The sequence below is a fragment of the Trichomycterus rosablanca genome, chromosome 26 (genome assembly GCF_030014385.1).
Source record: "Trichomycterus rosablanca isolate fTriRos1 chromosome 26, fTriRos1.hap1, whole genome shotgun sequence".
Lineage (NCBI taxonomy): Eukaryota > Metazoa > Chordata > Actinopteri > Siluriformes > Trichomycteridae > Trichomycterus > Trichomycterus rosablanca.
This window is the reverse complement of record NC_086013.1, coordinates 4,390,192-4,405,981: the sequence shown is the minus strand read 5'-3', so window position 1 is coordinate 4,405,981 and position 15,790 is coordinate 4,390,192. Positions and strand designations below refer to the sequence as shown.

General features: G+C 40.4%; 2 protein-coding genes across 5 annotated transcripts in view; both read right to left on the bottom strand.

The window, feature by feature from the left end:
* akap10 (A kinase (PRKA) anchor protein 10) overlaps nucleotides 1-8,829 on the bottom strand; it is a 28,655-nt gene extending 19,826 nt beyond the window's left edge. For 2 of the 4 annotated variants that reach the window (XM_062988490.1, XM_062988491.1), the window contains exons 1-3: nucleotides 8,682-8,829; nucleotides 5,356-5,403; nucleotides 3,649-3,831 (exon numbers count right to left, since the gene is read on the bottom strand). In XM_062988490.1, coding sequence (XP_062844560.1) covers nucleotides 3,649-3,831; nucleotides 5,356-5,403; nucleotides 8,682-8,703 — 253 coding nt within the window. In that variant the 5' untranslated portion in view covers nucleotides 8,704-8,829. Of the gene's footprint in view, nucleotides 1-3,648; nucleotides 3,832-4,506; nucleotides 5,196-5,355; nucleotides 5,404-8,681 lie in introns of those variants that run through there. The other 2 variants (XM_062988493.1, XM_062988492.1) reach the window with 2 other exon arrangements.
* A 1,024-nt stretch (nucleotides 8,830-9,853) lies between these two features.
* selenow1 (selenoprotein W, 1) lies at nucleotides 9,854-13,815 on the bottom strand. Its single transcript, XM_062988930.1, has 6 exons — nucleotides 13,650-13,815; nucleotides 12,487-12,511; nucleotides 12,330-12,383; nucleotides 10,992-11,066; nucleotides 10,577-10,673; nucleotides 9,854-10,153 (listed from the first exon to the last, which is right to left on the bottom strand). Exons 1-5 carry the CDS (start codon nucleotides 13,676-13,678, stop codon nucleotides 10,596-10,598), a joined length of 261 nt encoding a protein of 86 aa, XP_062845000.1. The 5' UTR covers nucleotides 13,679-13,815; the 3' UTR covers nucleotides 9,854-10,153; nucleotides 10,577-10,595.
* Between the last annotated feature and the right edge of the window lie 1,975 nt (nucleotides 13,816-15,790).

Genomic DNA, 15,790 nt, shown 5'->3' with positions numbered 1-15,790 from the left:
CTTGAGCAATTATTCTGTCAAAATAGCATTTTCTAAGGCATCTTAGGGCAAGCTGTAGCCTAGTGGTTAAGGTACTGGACTAGTAATCAGAGGGTTGCCGGTTCAAGCCCCACCTCTGCCAGGTTGCAACTGTTGGGCCCTTGAGCAAGGCCCTTAACCCTCAATTGCTTAGACTGTATACTGTCACAACTGTAAGTCGCATTTGGATAAAAGCATCTGCTAAATGCTGAAAATGTAAATGTTTACACACGTGCATCACAGCACCAGCGCATTAGTAATGCTGGAAGGGTTTAGTGACGGACAGGAAATTCACTTCGAAAGTCAGCTTTTACCACTGATATCAGTTTAAGCAATTGAGGGTTGAGGGCCTTGCTCAGGGGCCCAACAGTGGCAACTTGGTGAAGCTGGGGCTTGAACCAGCAACCTCATGATTACTAGCCAAGTACCTTAAGCACTGAGCTACTACTGCCGCCTTTTAACATTCACTCTATAAATTAGTTTATCAGGATTTCTTCCTAAATACACTACATGGGCAAAAGTATTGGGACGCCCCTTCTAATTTTAGAATTCACGTGTTTCAGCCACAAAATTTGCTAACGATTGGAATAAATATATGATATTAAGGAAATCACACGCTTCCCACTATGCAGCAAGAGTTTAGGGAAGGCCTTTTCCTGTTCCAGCAAGAACTGAGCACAGAGCACAGTGATCTGCACAGAGCCCTGACCTCCGCCCCACCAAACAGCTCTGGAATGAACTGGAACAACAACTGAGGCTTTCTTGAGAAACATCAGTGCCCAGCCATACAAATGCTCTATTGACGGAATGGGCACAAATTCCCACAGACGTACTTTACAATCCTGTGAGCACAAATTCCCACAGACGTACTTCACAATCCTGTGAGCACAAATTCCCACAGACGTACTTTACAATCCTGTAAGCACAAATTCCCACAGACGTATTTCAAAATCCTGTGAGCACAAATTCCCACAGACGTGCTTCACAACCCTGTGAGCACAAATTCCCACAGACGTACTTCAAAATCCTGTGGGCACAGATTCCCACAGACGTACTTCAAAATCCTGTGAGCACAAATTCCCACAGACGTACTTCAAAATCCTGTGAGCACAAATTCCCACAGACGTGCTTCACAACCCTGTGAGCACAAATTCCCACAGACGTACTTCAAAATTCTGTGGGCACAAATTCCCACAGACGTACTTTACAATCCTGTAAGCACAAATTCCCACAGACGTATTTCAAAATCCTGTGAGCACAAATTCCCACAGACGTACTTCAAAATCCTGTGGGCACAAATTCCCACAGACGTACTTTACAATCCTGTAAGCACAAATTCCCACAGACGTATTTCAAAATCCAGTGAGCACAAATTCCCACAGACGTACTTCAAAATCCTGTGAGCACAAATTCCCACAGACGTACTTCAAAATCCTGTGAGCACAAATTCCCACAGACGTGCTTCACAACCCTGTGAGCACAAATTCCCACAGACGTACTTCAAAATCCTGTGGGCACAAATTCCCACAGACGTACTTTACAATCCTGTGAGCACAAATTCCCACAGACGTACTTCAAAATCCTGTGAGCACAAATTCCCACAGACGTACTTCACAACCCTGTGAGCACAAATTCCCACAGACGTACTTCAAAATCCTGTGAGCACAGATTCCCACAGACGTACTTTAAAATCCTGTGAGCACAAATTCCCACAGACGTACTTCAAAATCCTGTGAGCACAGATTCCCACAGACGTACTTCAAAATCCTGTGAGCAGATTCTCACAGACGTACTTCAAAATCCTGTGAGCACAAATTCCCACAGACGTACTTCAAAATCCCGTGAGCACAAATTCCCACAGACGAACTTCAAAATCCTGTGAGCACAAATTCCCACAGACGTACTTCACAACCCTGTGAGCACAAATTCCCACAGACGTACTTCAAAATCCTGTGAGCACAAATTCCCACAGACGTACTTCAAAATCCTGTGAGCACAAATTCCCACAGACGTACTTCAAAATCCTGTGAGCACAAATTCCCACAGACGTACTTCACAACCGTGAGCACAAATTCCCACAGACGTACTTCAAAATCCTGTGAGCACAAATTCCCACAGACGTACTTCACAATCCTGTGAGCACAGATTCCCACAGACGTACTTCAAAATCCTGTGAGCACAGATTCCCACAGACGTACTTTACAATCCTGTGAGCACAGATTCCCACAGACGTACTTCAAAATCCTGTGAGCAGATTCTCACAGACGTACTTCAAAATCCTGTGAGCACAGATTCCCACAGACGTACTTCAAAATCCTGTGAGCACAGATTCCCACAGACGAACTTCAAAATCCTGCGAGCACAAATTCCCACAGACGTACTTCAAAATCCTGTGAGCACAGATTCCCACAGACGTACTTCAAAATCCTGTGAGCACAAATTCCCACAGACGTACTTCACAACCCTGTGAGCACAAATTCCCACAGACGTACTTCAAAATCCTGTGAGCACAAATTCCCACAGACATACTTCAAAATCCTGTGAGCACAAATTCCCACAGACGTACTTCAAAATCCTGTGAGCACAAATTCCCACAGACGAACTTCAAAATCCTGTGAGCACAAATTCCCACAGACGTACTTCACAACCGTGAGCACAAATTCCCACAGACGTACTTCAAAATCCTGTGAGCACAAATTCCCACAGACGTACTTCACAATCCTGTGAGCACAGATTCCCACAGACGTACTTCAAAATCCTGTGAGCACAGATTCCCACAGACGTACTTTACAATCCTGTGAGCACAGATTCCCACAGACGTACTTCAAAATCCTGTGAGCAGATTCTCACAGACGTACTTCAAAATCCTGTGAGCACAGATTCCCACAGACGTACTTCAAAATCCTGTGAGCACAGATTCCCACAGACGAACTTCAAAATCCTGCGAGCACAAATTCCCACAGACGTACTTCAAAATCCTGTGAGCACAGATTCCCACAGACGTACTTCAAAATCCTGTGAGCACAAATTCCCACAGACGTACTTCACAACCCTGTGAGCACAAATTCCCACAGACGTACTTCAAAATCCTGTGAGCACAAATTCCCACAGACGAACTTCAAAATCCTGCGAGCACAAATTCCCACAGACGTACTTCAAAATCCTGTGAGCACACATTCCCACAGACGTACTTCACAACCCTGTGAGCACAAATTCCCACAGACGTACTTCAAAATCCTGTGAGCACAGATTCCCACAGACGAACTTCAAAATCCTGTGAGCAGATTCTCACAGACGTACTTCAAAATCCTGTGAGCACAAATTCCCACAGACATACTTCAAAATCCTGTGAGCACAAATTCCCACAGACGAACTTCAAAATCCTGTGAGCACAAATTCCCACAGACGAACTTCAAAATCCTGTGAGCACAGATTCCCACAGACGTACTTCAAAATCCCGTGAGCACAGATTCCCACAGACGTACTTCAAAATCCTGTGAGCACAGATTCCCACAGACGTACTTCAAAATCCCGTGAGCACAAATTCCCACAGACGTACTTTACAGATTCCCACAGACGTACTTCAAAACAGAGAGTACTGATTAAATGTTGTGTGTAACATCGACGTACCCAGGTCTCCGAAGTGGGCTGCCTCCATGTGGCTGGGCTGCTTCTTGAGGATGGCGGTGCGCCCGCGGGCGAACGAGTCCATGTTGGCCGAGATGGCACTGATAGCAACATGGCTGGGACCGGCTGCCTCAAAGATGGCATGGTGATTCCGTGAAGGGGAGTTGGGAAACACGGTACCGCCCGCTAGGGAGGAAATAAACAAACAAACAAACAAAGTCAGTGCTGATAAAATAGTGGGACTAAAACCAATGACCTGCAAGTTCTTATGTGATGGCATACGGTTACAGCGACTGTTAACATTCCCTGTGTGGTGTGGAGGAATTCCACCAGGCTGCAAAAAGTCCTGGTCACAAGCCAGGCCATTGGTGCTGGACCTCACAAATGCTCTTCTGACTGAATCCCCACAGTCACACTCCGAAATCTTATGGAATTTATTTGAGTATTTATTCGTCAGTTCAAGTCTTTAATATCAAACACAGTCACGGACAAACCCGCGCAGACACGGGGAGAACATGCAAACTCCACCCAGAAAGGACCCGGACGCTCCACGTGGGAATCGAACCCAGGACCTTCTTGCTGTGAGGCCTGAGTGCCGCCCCGAAATCTTACATCAAGCCACCCAGACTAGATAATATTTCTTCACTGGTAAAACACAATGGCTTAGTGTTCGGTTCAGCACCGGTGGTCAGGGTCACTGTGGGTCCAGTTCATTGTACGAAAGGCACGAAACACCCGGGACGGGTTGCCAGTCCATCACAGGGCACACACACACACACACACACACACAGGGCAATTTATTATTATTATTATTATTATTATTTTACCCCTTTTTCTCCCACTAGCGCATCCAATTTTTACCTGTCAATCATCCCCTCACTAATGCTGGTCCCTGCTCCTGATTGGGGAGAACGAGAACGCTGCTCCACGCTCCCTCCGACACGTGCACAGCGATCGAACATCTTATCACCTACACTTGATGAGTGCAGTACAGCGCTGTGTACGGAGGGCCACACCCTCTACCGCACTCCTTCCCCATCTCCGTGCAGGCGCCACCGACCGGCCAGCAGAGGTCGTAATCGCACTAGTCTGAGAGAGAGAGAGAGAGAGAGTCCCCATCCGGCTTAATCCCGCCCCTATCTGAACAACAGGCCAATCGTTGTTCATGTAGCCACGATGTATTCGAGATCTCAGCTCTGGTGAACAGCGTGTGTTTTACAGCTGTATCTCCAAATAGCCTGACTGCACGTCTTTGGACGTGTGGGAGAAAACCGGAGCGCCCGGAGGAAACCCGCAAACACATTTCATACACAGAGGTCCTGGAACTGGAATTCTGATCACAGCTCTTGCGGCTCTGTGAAAGGAAGGATCACGGCGTCCGAAGCCCTGCGGCCGTGCAGACGAGCGGTGAACGTGATTACCGATTCTCATATCAGTGAAGGAAGCTGCAGAAGCACTCCGAGCTTTTATCTGATCCTCCACCCCATCCTGTCCGTGACATATAACTAGAACTTACTGTCAAAACCTCACTGTCGGGTATAAATTCTATAAATAATTTTAGCCCCTGGTGATCGCTGCGATGTGAAAAACTACTGGGGAAGAATAAGGGCATGAACACTAACAGAATACAATGACAGTGTGTTATATTAACGCTCGTTACACCAAGGCGATACACGTCAAATATGAAAATCATCCTGTTAACGTACTCACCTCGGCCAGCTTTAGGATCTACTGCCTTCTCGGGTTCCTTTCCTTTAGCTGCGGACCCACAAAATCAGAAATTAGATTATGTGGGTATACAATTACTGACTGTAACCTGTATGTTTCTCTATACAAGTTTACACTGTAAGGTGGCTTAACGAATACCAGGTTAATAACAGAATAGAATAGAATAGAATAGAATAGAATTCCTTTACATGTCATACATACATATACATCGCATTGTATGGTGCCCCTAGAGCAGAGAGGGCTAAGGGCCTTACCCAGCAATTTTAAAACCATATACTGGCTTATTTCAGCCTTGCCTTTTATGCATAGCCAATTCTTGGGATACCTGGAATCTTTTGATAATTTTATGCACCGTAGAGGGTGTGTTACCTTAACACCTAGCAGCATTATTATTGAACTGCTGGAGGCAAGGTGGAACGTCCTCGCCCATCCAACCTCATAAAAGGCTAGGCCTTTTTTAGTATGTTACATGAACATGACATTGTTAAAAATCAGTAATGCCTAGTTCACACTACACGACTTTTGCCCCGATTCGGGCTCGGCGTTTGCTCTGCGATCGAAACTCGGCTCTCAATCGCTAAGTGTGAACTACCCAACAACTCGACCCGACCGGATCGAGATTTCTAGCATGTCAGATATCTCAATCCGAGTTGCACAACTGGCAATGAGTGCTATGTCGAACAGCCAATGAGAACGCAGGATACAGCGTGAGGAGAAACGCAGGGGAGGAGTGTGGCTGTACAGGGTCTTAATACAGTTTATATCATAATACACACAAGTTTTACAGTATTTCTGACCTGATCGTTCTCTACAAACCACCAACGTTGAATTGCAAAAAATATTTATTAACCTCCAACTCACTATAGAGCAATCCAAGCAAAATCCACTAAGATTCATTTATTTTTTCTCTTTGTTTTTACGCGCACAAACTTTAATTGCTCGCTACTTGTCGACGTGCATTTTCGGACGTGGTATCATTAAACCTTTCCTCACTTCTCGCGTTTGTTTTCACGACAAAACGATATTTGGGAGAGCAGAGAAGCTCGCCTGCGATTCCAGTTGGTGATAGGTCGTGTAGTGTGAAATATACAGCGACCCGGCAGATCAGAAAGTCGTGTAGTGTGAACTTGGCACAAGACTTGGAATCTCGGCTCTGCTACCGGTCGTCCGGGCGCCATCCAGCGGGCACAATTGGCAGCGCCTGCAGCAGACTCTGCAACAGAAAACTGGCCACCGTGTCTGCTGGATGGGGAAATGACCGGACCAAGTGGGTGGGGTCTTCAGAAGCCAACGTTTTAATTGACCGCACTGTATTAAATCTCAGTCGGTACGCTCCTACGTGGAAGCTTGGTGTGCCTTGAGCTTTAAAATCGGTATGCAAATAGTGTGACGTATAAACAGCAATTCAATTCATTATAGATGAACATTCTCAGCTTCTTGACATACTTGTCTGATCACAGAAAGAAAGACCGGTCAATTGGGGAAGGGTTCAATGACTGGATGACAGACAGTGATTTGGATTGCAAATGCTTTCAGTTGCAAGTTTAATAGGTCCACAGGTCTACTTTGTACATACCAGTAATGGCTATTTTATGGGTTACACCTATATATGCAGTTTGTAGGTATTTAATTACTGTGACAGTGATACGGTGATGACATAACGGTGTAATGATGAGGTGCAGCAGTGTTTTTTGGAAACTAGAACATCCACTATTTATTTATTAGGATTTTAACGTCATTTTTTACACTTTGGTTACGTTTAATGTCAAACACAGTCATGGACAATTTTGAGTCTCGTGGGAAGAAAACCTGAGCACGCAGACAAGGGGAGAACGTGCAAACTCCGCACAGAAAGGACCCAGGTCACTCCACCTGCAATCGTACCAAGGATGTTCTTGCTGTGAGGCGACAGTGCTACCCATTAACCCACCATTAAAAAAAATTATGTGTACATATTACTATGACCGCTGTTTAATCCTAATTACTAATGAGTGGGCAAGAGGATTCCTGGCTGAATTGCATCACATGGGCAGTGCAGCACAGTGGTTTGGCAGGTTCTCCCATTGTCCATGAGGGTTTTTCTAATACATATCATCCCAGTTGGTAAGTGTGTAGTGCTTGATGACGCAGCGTTTCTGAATGGATCGAGCCTGATTGAAATAAAACTGTTGCTCAAGAACACGGATGAATGCATAAATAATGGAATTAACAGTCAGTTATTGTATATCTAGAACTATATGATTCGAGGAGCTAATAGAATAGAATAGAATAGAACGCCTTTATTTGTCATATATACATATACAGAGGAGCAGAGAGGGTTAAGGGCCTTGCTCAAGGGCCCACCAGTGGCAGAGCTGGGATTCGAACTCTCAACCTTTCAGTTGATAGCTCAAAGCTCTAACCACTAGGCTACCACTGTCCCCGATCCAAAGGTCAACAGTCAGATACATACAGTATAGACATACACTATATGGACAAAAGCATTGGGGGGGGGTTGGGACACCCCCCCACCCCCCTAATTACAGCATTCAACTTTGCAGCAACAGTTTAGGGAAGGTCCTTTTCCATCCCAGCATGACTGTACCCCTGTGCGAAAAGCAAGGTCTATAAAGACTTAGGAAAGCTTAGTTTAAAGCATCAATTGAGGCTTTTGTGAGCAACATCATAACCCAGCCATACAAATGCTCTTTGACTGAAAGGGCACAAATTCCCACAGACATACTTCAAAGTCTTGTGAGAAGCCTTTTTTTTTTTTAGAAGAGTGGCTGTTGTTATAGCTACAAAAAGAAATCACATAGAGGTCATAACAAGCTCATGGTCAGATGTCCAAATATTTTTGGCCATATATTGTATGTTATATACAAAGTATATTAAAGCTTAAATAATGTCAATGATTATCAACAGTGTATAGAAGAGAAGATGCTCTCATAGGTGCAGGTTATTATCTGGGTAGCTAAACATTATGTTTTATTTTTTAAAGAATGCAGATACAGGAGACAATAGTAATAATAATATTAATATCTAATGCGCCATAAATAACATCACTGCTATTGGTATAGTGTGCCAACGTTATCTCAGTTAGCGACAAAGCTAGCATGTGTGCAATTCACCTGTGAACTAACCCCCGTTTGTTAAATTTACACACATTTTGCGTCAGAACAACTTATTTTGAGTAAATGACAGTTGTAAATAAATAAAATTCCTAACTGAGAGATAAACAAACCGCCCTTCTCTCATCGTTAGCCACAGCTTCTCCTCAGCTTCTCCCTGCTAGCATCCTGGCTAACGTTAGCCGTGCACTTTCTTACCTTTCCGCCTGAAAAACGACATTTTTTGGCTGTGAATGCTTCCTCAGCTCAGTGACAACATCTCGAAACCTCCCGGGTCCCTTCATTCATAAAGCCCGGTTTTAAACGAGCTCCAAAACATTCCTGTCAATTCCAGAACAGCGTCAAATCCGAAATTTGGCCCATTTGCTCCACAGCTGGTCGTGAAGGCATATCGCTTCCGGAATTCTGCAGGGCGCATCCCAAATAACATCAATTTAGACACGAAGTGCACTACATATTCAGTTAAGAACAGTACTGTTCGGTACACGTAGTGCAGGAGCATCGGGAGGAGGAAGCCGTTTAGGATTAAACCTGGATTTTTGACTTGGCTCTGGGAAAACTGTCGGCAAATAGACGTTTCAATAGAACATGTGTTACTGGCTTTGCATAATTTTGTAATAATTTAAATAACAATTTAAAAGTGGACAGAAATTATGTTTGTATATTAGGATAAAATACGAAATGTATCCACTGGATGGCAGCCTAGAACTGCGTATACAATATTAGCTCGCATAATTTTATGTTTTTCTTTATCTTTAAAATGTATTAACATATACTCACATATCAATACTTATATTTGTATTTTAAGTGTAGAGTTAAAAATGTTGGCTTAAAACATTTGATAAAATGAAGATCATTTTTATTATTGACAGACTGCCTTTAGAATCTAACAGGAAAGCGATAGTTATAAACGCGCATGCGCGATAGTGAAGGAATAATTAATTCATTTATTGTCTGCTTTACCACCTGCTTTAACTTATTCAGGGTCACAGTGGGTGCGATTGACTGGACCAAAGATAGGAAACACCCTGGACATGGACAGGTCGCCAGTCCATTACAGTGCAAACACACACACACACACACCCAACAACACTGCTGCACCTAATAGCCTCATGTTCGTTCAACACACTACCATGTTATTACCGTGTTAGTCAGTTCCACCAGGTAACACTGATATTTAGGCAGAAATACTCTGGGCAGGGTGTCAGTCCATTGTAAGGCTACTGATGAGCAACACACATTCTCCCCCCAAGACATGCAGTAATACACCCGGACAGGACGCCAATTCACCCAAACTCAATAATTAAAAAGATTATTCATATAGTGTGCATTTCATTTGGTCTAACATAATTAAATATCAGAACAACAAATGATTTCCTCTCAGTATTTCCTTTTATTAATTCATCCAGTACAACCCAAATTTTACTGTTGCATATTGTGCATTTCAAAAAAGTTACGCAAAAAACATTTTAGAAACAAAGGTAAACAAATTTTGCTGCATCTTTATCTTAAGTATTACGTAAAACCCTTTTACATCTGGAGTTTGTCTACTCCGAGAGCCTCCTCCATGGAAATGCGGTAGGCATCAAGTAACGTCCGTGCCAAGGACACTTCGGAAGTCACCATCATTGTTGCACTGCCAGGGAGGTTAACAGACAGAGACTAACAAACTGAGGAAAGAGGCAGAAAAGAAAATGGATAGAACAAGAGGAATTAAATAACCGGCATATATGTGCTTATATAATATATATGCATATATCCACATCAGATTTACACACAATGTTGTTAATACATTAATAATAAGCATAAACTGAACCATGGGCCTGCACCTCCTACGACCACTGTCTGTGGGTACTCACCAAAACTGCCTGTTTTATATTTACCCATTATCAAAGTCTCTCAGGTCTTAAAACTCAGTTTTAAAACATTTATTTTTATGAAATAGACATTGGCATGCACATTTTTTGGGGTGGTTTTAATGTTTTGGCTCAACAGTGTACTTTAACTGATTTGGATTTGGGAAAATAAGGTGTATAGTGTATGCATCATGCTTCAAATTAAATAAAATATATCAAACAATAATGCAAGGTTACCTCCAACGTCAGGGCAGGCTCACTTGCCCAGGGCCCCCTCTATAGCCCTTACGATTTTAGCCATTTTCACATCGCTGTCCACAAAGCCATCCCCATTCTGCAAAACCAGAATAACAGAAGCTATTGGTATACGGTCCTGTTAAACCAGCTCACATTTGTACATAATATACAGCATGTTAAATATACTTACTAATATTTACTTGTTGTAGTTTTCATAAGATTAATAAAGCTAGTGTGCCATGCTGTACTGTGTATATAGCCAACAGAACATGCAGACTCCACACAAACATGACCAACCCCAGGGTGAGGCGACAGCGATACCCACTGTGCCGTACTTGGGTAATCATAACGTGCTTAATATTTCAGATCCTTGAGAAATGCATTGCAGGCATAATTGCACTTAAAACCATCTCACCTTCTTTGAGTGGACGAGCATGCCGTTCACCTCCACCTCAAACCACCCAGTTGTTGTGGGTGTGCTCTCACTAGACTGTCAGAAAAAGACAGCGCTAATTATTAAGACATTAAATGCTGACTTAAAAACAATAATGATCCATATGAAGCATTTCAATAAACTGCTTCTTATAATTTGATTCGGTAATGGGGAAATAACTAAGGTGGCCAAACTAACAGAAACAAAAGAACAAACAAAGAACACAAATACATTTGCAGCCCACAACGGAAAAAAAAGATAGATAAGGGACAGAGCAGAAATGAAAACTGGTTGCCGTAATATGGCAAGCTGCTTAACTAATAAGTGGTGGAAAAGCCTGTATGTATGTATCTTAGAGAAATTAATGACAGCTGTGACTTCATACCAAGTCATACCAACCCAGACGGTGTCCGACTACCTGCACAAGCTTAATATTAGTGAGTCGGTTTGCATATCTGGTCATGTGACCTTCCATGCAGAATGCAGATTGGTATCCAAAGTAAGAACGTTATTTGCATTTTCAGGTGGCGCAGGGATCAAGTCAAATCCTGTTTTTGCTTCCAATATGACTGAAGCACGAATGTTGGACTTTCCTTATGTTATTCTAACACATATTCTAACACCGGATACCTTAAAATTGGGTTTACATTATAAGCAAAGACCTCATGATTTGCCTTTGTGATAAATTCATTTTTCACATACAGCAAAGAGTAAATCCAGACCGTGGGTTGATTTTTTCCCCCTATATTTAATTTGTAAATTGATGCAGCTGCATCATACAATCAATTCTCTAGTTCTAAACATTTTAATTAATACGTTTACTTATTTTAATAGTAATTGCTCCCCAAATTAGCTACTATCCAACTCACTATTGCAATTTTTCTAACAAAGTTCCAAACCCACACTGGACAAGCAGACTAGTACACACGTTCCCCATCATGCGTGAAGACACTGACTGCTTCTTTATACTGGCCAGTGGCAGATCCCCAAAATGAGATCTCTAGCACAAAGGAGGATCACACTATGCTTTCTAGAACTCTCCACCACTCTTACTTATGCCTGAAATACCTGAAAAACTCACTAACCATCCCCACCTCTCTCAGAAATGACCAATTGTGTCTGTGGTGATCCAAGGTCGAATAGCACATTAGAATGCTGTACCACACAAACACCCCACTTTTTTCAACCAAATTGTACATCATGCTTTTTACTGGATCAATTTTAGCTATTAAAAACCAACTGACACCAGATTTAAAGTTAAAACAGTGTGTCTAATTACAGCTATTACAAGTGCAAAACACACATGATGGAATGACTTACAACGTCAAGGTCGCCTGGAAATTCATCCTCAAGCAACGTCTTGAGCTTGGTGAACTGTAAATAACATAATAAACAATAAAAATAGACAGTAGTAAGGCAGGTGTAGCCAGAAATACAGGAACTATGGGCTGGGATGTAAAAAGAATACAGTACTTACCTTGGGCCTGTACCCTCATCCACCACTGAAGGGATAAAATACAATTACTAATTAATATTGTTATATTAGTGTATAGCCTATCAAATTTGTTATATCAAATCAAATATGTAGCAAACAACACTAAACAATTCCAGGATTTCTGCACAGGATGATACACTTTCACTGTATCAGGTTAAGTCATGTTTGTGACCTACAGCTAAAATTTCTATTCCCTTTGGGGGTATAAATTACTGACTGTAGCCCATTATTGCTCCATATCCTTTGTCACTTTGCCAGAATTGGAATTTCTGACTTTGAGCTAGAAGAAAAAACAGAAAATACACCCTCATTTGAACACTTCTGCTAGGGACATAAATAGGGACAGTTTGCCTCAGTGCAGATTTAGGTATTTGACTTTGTATCAACATGTCAAATGCATCATTAGGATAATCTAGGGCAGATGGAAATCCTTTAATTGTCAAGTGTACTGTACAAACCGAGAGGGTTAAGGGCCTTGCACAAGGGCCCAACAGTGGCTACATGGCAGAGCTGGGATTCAAACTCACAGCCTTCTGTTTGGCAACCCACAGCTCTACACAACAGGCTATCACTGTCCACCAAACTCTATGGTGTATTGCATAACGTAAAAACAGAAACCAAAACTTTTTAGTTAAACTGCTTTAGTTTAATTATTCTCAACATTTATAGCTAACAAATAGTATTTTCATTATTCAATTGTCACTAAATAAAATTAAAATGAAATAAAAGTGTTTCTGAATAGAATACCTAGTGCCTAAACTAGATGTTCCTTAATCACAATGTGCAACTACAAATGCAGCTTTGTGCACTACGCAGTGCACTACGTAGGCTGTACAAGCACTTATAATCTGTACTGCGTAGTGAACAGAACACACTTCTGTGGGTAAATTTGGAACACAGCCAGGGTGCTTGTGTTGTGCAGTCGCTAATGCCACATAAAGAGGAAGATTCTTGCATAAGAATTCGTTCGTTTTTCTTAAAATAAACTTTAAACAAATATCATTTAAAGATGGTTTAATGTTATTTATATTTACACTAAGATAAGCTAAATATGTCTTTATTGGCTGCATTAACGCGCATCTATATTTAAAGAGTCTTTGTCTATTTCTGTTGTTACACTATAAATGGCTCTGCAGTGAACTTACCAGTAGATGACATGGATTTTAACTCCCATTTCGACGGTTGTATCGGGGTTTTATGTGGACCAGATTAACTGATGGAGACTGGAGAGTGTACTGTAGCTGCACTGATGCCTTTTACTCTCCTGGTTTTCTTTATTCTGGTGAACGAGGGGAGGCGGAGCAAGAGAAACATTATACACCGCCAAAGATCAGCACAGCAACAAACGAGATGCGCATGCGCAACTTGTACTACTTATTCAACAGCGGTTTCAAAACAGAAACTAAACAGCAATTGTTAAATAATTATAAAAAAATGAATTTATATAATAATGCTAATAGTAATGATTGTAATATTTTAATTAAAACAAATGGAATAATAAAGCAAAATAAATAAGTAAATAAATAAAATCACAATAATTTAACAATTTACTTCATTCATTGTCTATTGAGTCTTATTTAGTGTCAATGTTAATGAATAAATATTAAACAATGAAGCTGTAATTTGTCAATGTAGCGAATACATTCAAGAGTAAATTCTTATCTTTAGAATAAGGTTGTCATTTTTCTCTTCCCAATTTAGTCATTTCCAATTCCCCATGCCCAGGGTCACTACCAAGGATTTTAGGCCAATTGACAGTATATCACATTGTGCCCCACCACCCCATTCCTGAAAGTGTAACACTGTGCAGACATGCATGCAACACTGTGCATAACATTAAGGGCAAACCAAACCATTTCATGTAAATAGAAGGGAAGAATATTCTGTGAATAGAAATATGTAAATAGAAAAAAATTATATTATTGTTGATACATTTTTAGGGCCCATGTCAGTCACATAGAATATTTGTGCATTGATTTAATAAGGTGTAATATTTTGATAGTAAAATTTTAATAATTTTATAGTAAAGTGTAAAGTTGTAGTATTCAGTTAATGAAATCATATTTAGAGGAATTTTAAAGGCTGAATTTTAGATATTCTGCGCTCCATGGTATAGACAAACCTATATTTTTAAATAGAAGTATGTAAATACAAACAAAAATATTGTATTATTTGATTATATCAACTGTTGATGATAGTTTAATTATTTAATTAGAAAAAAAAAAAATTTGGGACAATGTCACAGGTTGTTATTTTGATATAGATATCTATATTTTAAAATATAAAAAATATATATATTTAAAAAAATACAGTTCAAAGAATTGAAAAATCCTTGCTTTAATAAGTTGTAATATTTTGATAATACAATTGTAATAATTTTATAGTAAAATGTAGAAATATTATATTTAGTTAATTAAATTATATTTATGATTATTATGACTTATTTGGGAATTTTAGAGACTGATTCAGGGTCCATGATTGTAGACAGACCTGATTATTTAAAGGTGGCTAAGCATGATCTAGATATTAAAAGTAATAAAGCAGCCAATCCACCTACTTGACAAATTGGCTCAAGTCTTAAATTAACAACCTTAATATTTTAAAGACATAATTTTTAAAAGTAATAAAGCTTTTTAAAGCAACGTGAGAGTTTAGATTATTTGCAAAATGTTAAAAAAAAGCATTTTAATAATTTAATATTTTATTTTAGTAACTATATACTGCATTTATAAGGTTTTAAGGTTTGAATTTGAATCATAATACAAACGCTTTGTGTATTTCCAGCCTGTATACTAACCTATTAACAAGTATGTAATATTAGTGCGCTGGAGCAGAACGGTTTCCATAGTGGCGTACTTTTATTCCATACTATGTAGTAGGGTAGGGTGCGAGTTCAGCTCATGTCACGTGTTCACGGTCTACCGTTAGTGCACTGCTGCTAACCGTCGAGTGATTATTATTAGTGTGTTAGCATATGCAACCGTTTTAGCTCTTTATAATACACGATCTAGGTGTAAATCACAAAGTTATTAAACAAAAGTAATAGTGTAATATTATATAGTGTTAATTAAACAATTACTGAGTTTATATTCAACTTTTTAACCTGTGTAGCCAGGATTAACAGGATTCATCTAATCTGGGTAATGTGTTACCATATTTAATGTTACTAGTGCATCATATATTATTATATATTTTTGCAAATGTTATCATATATCATATATTATCATATATCAAATAATTGCATTATTTAATAATAATAGGTTTTGTGCTTATCCCACCAGCAGCA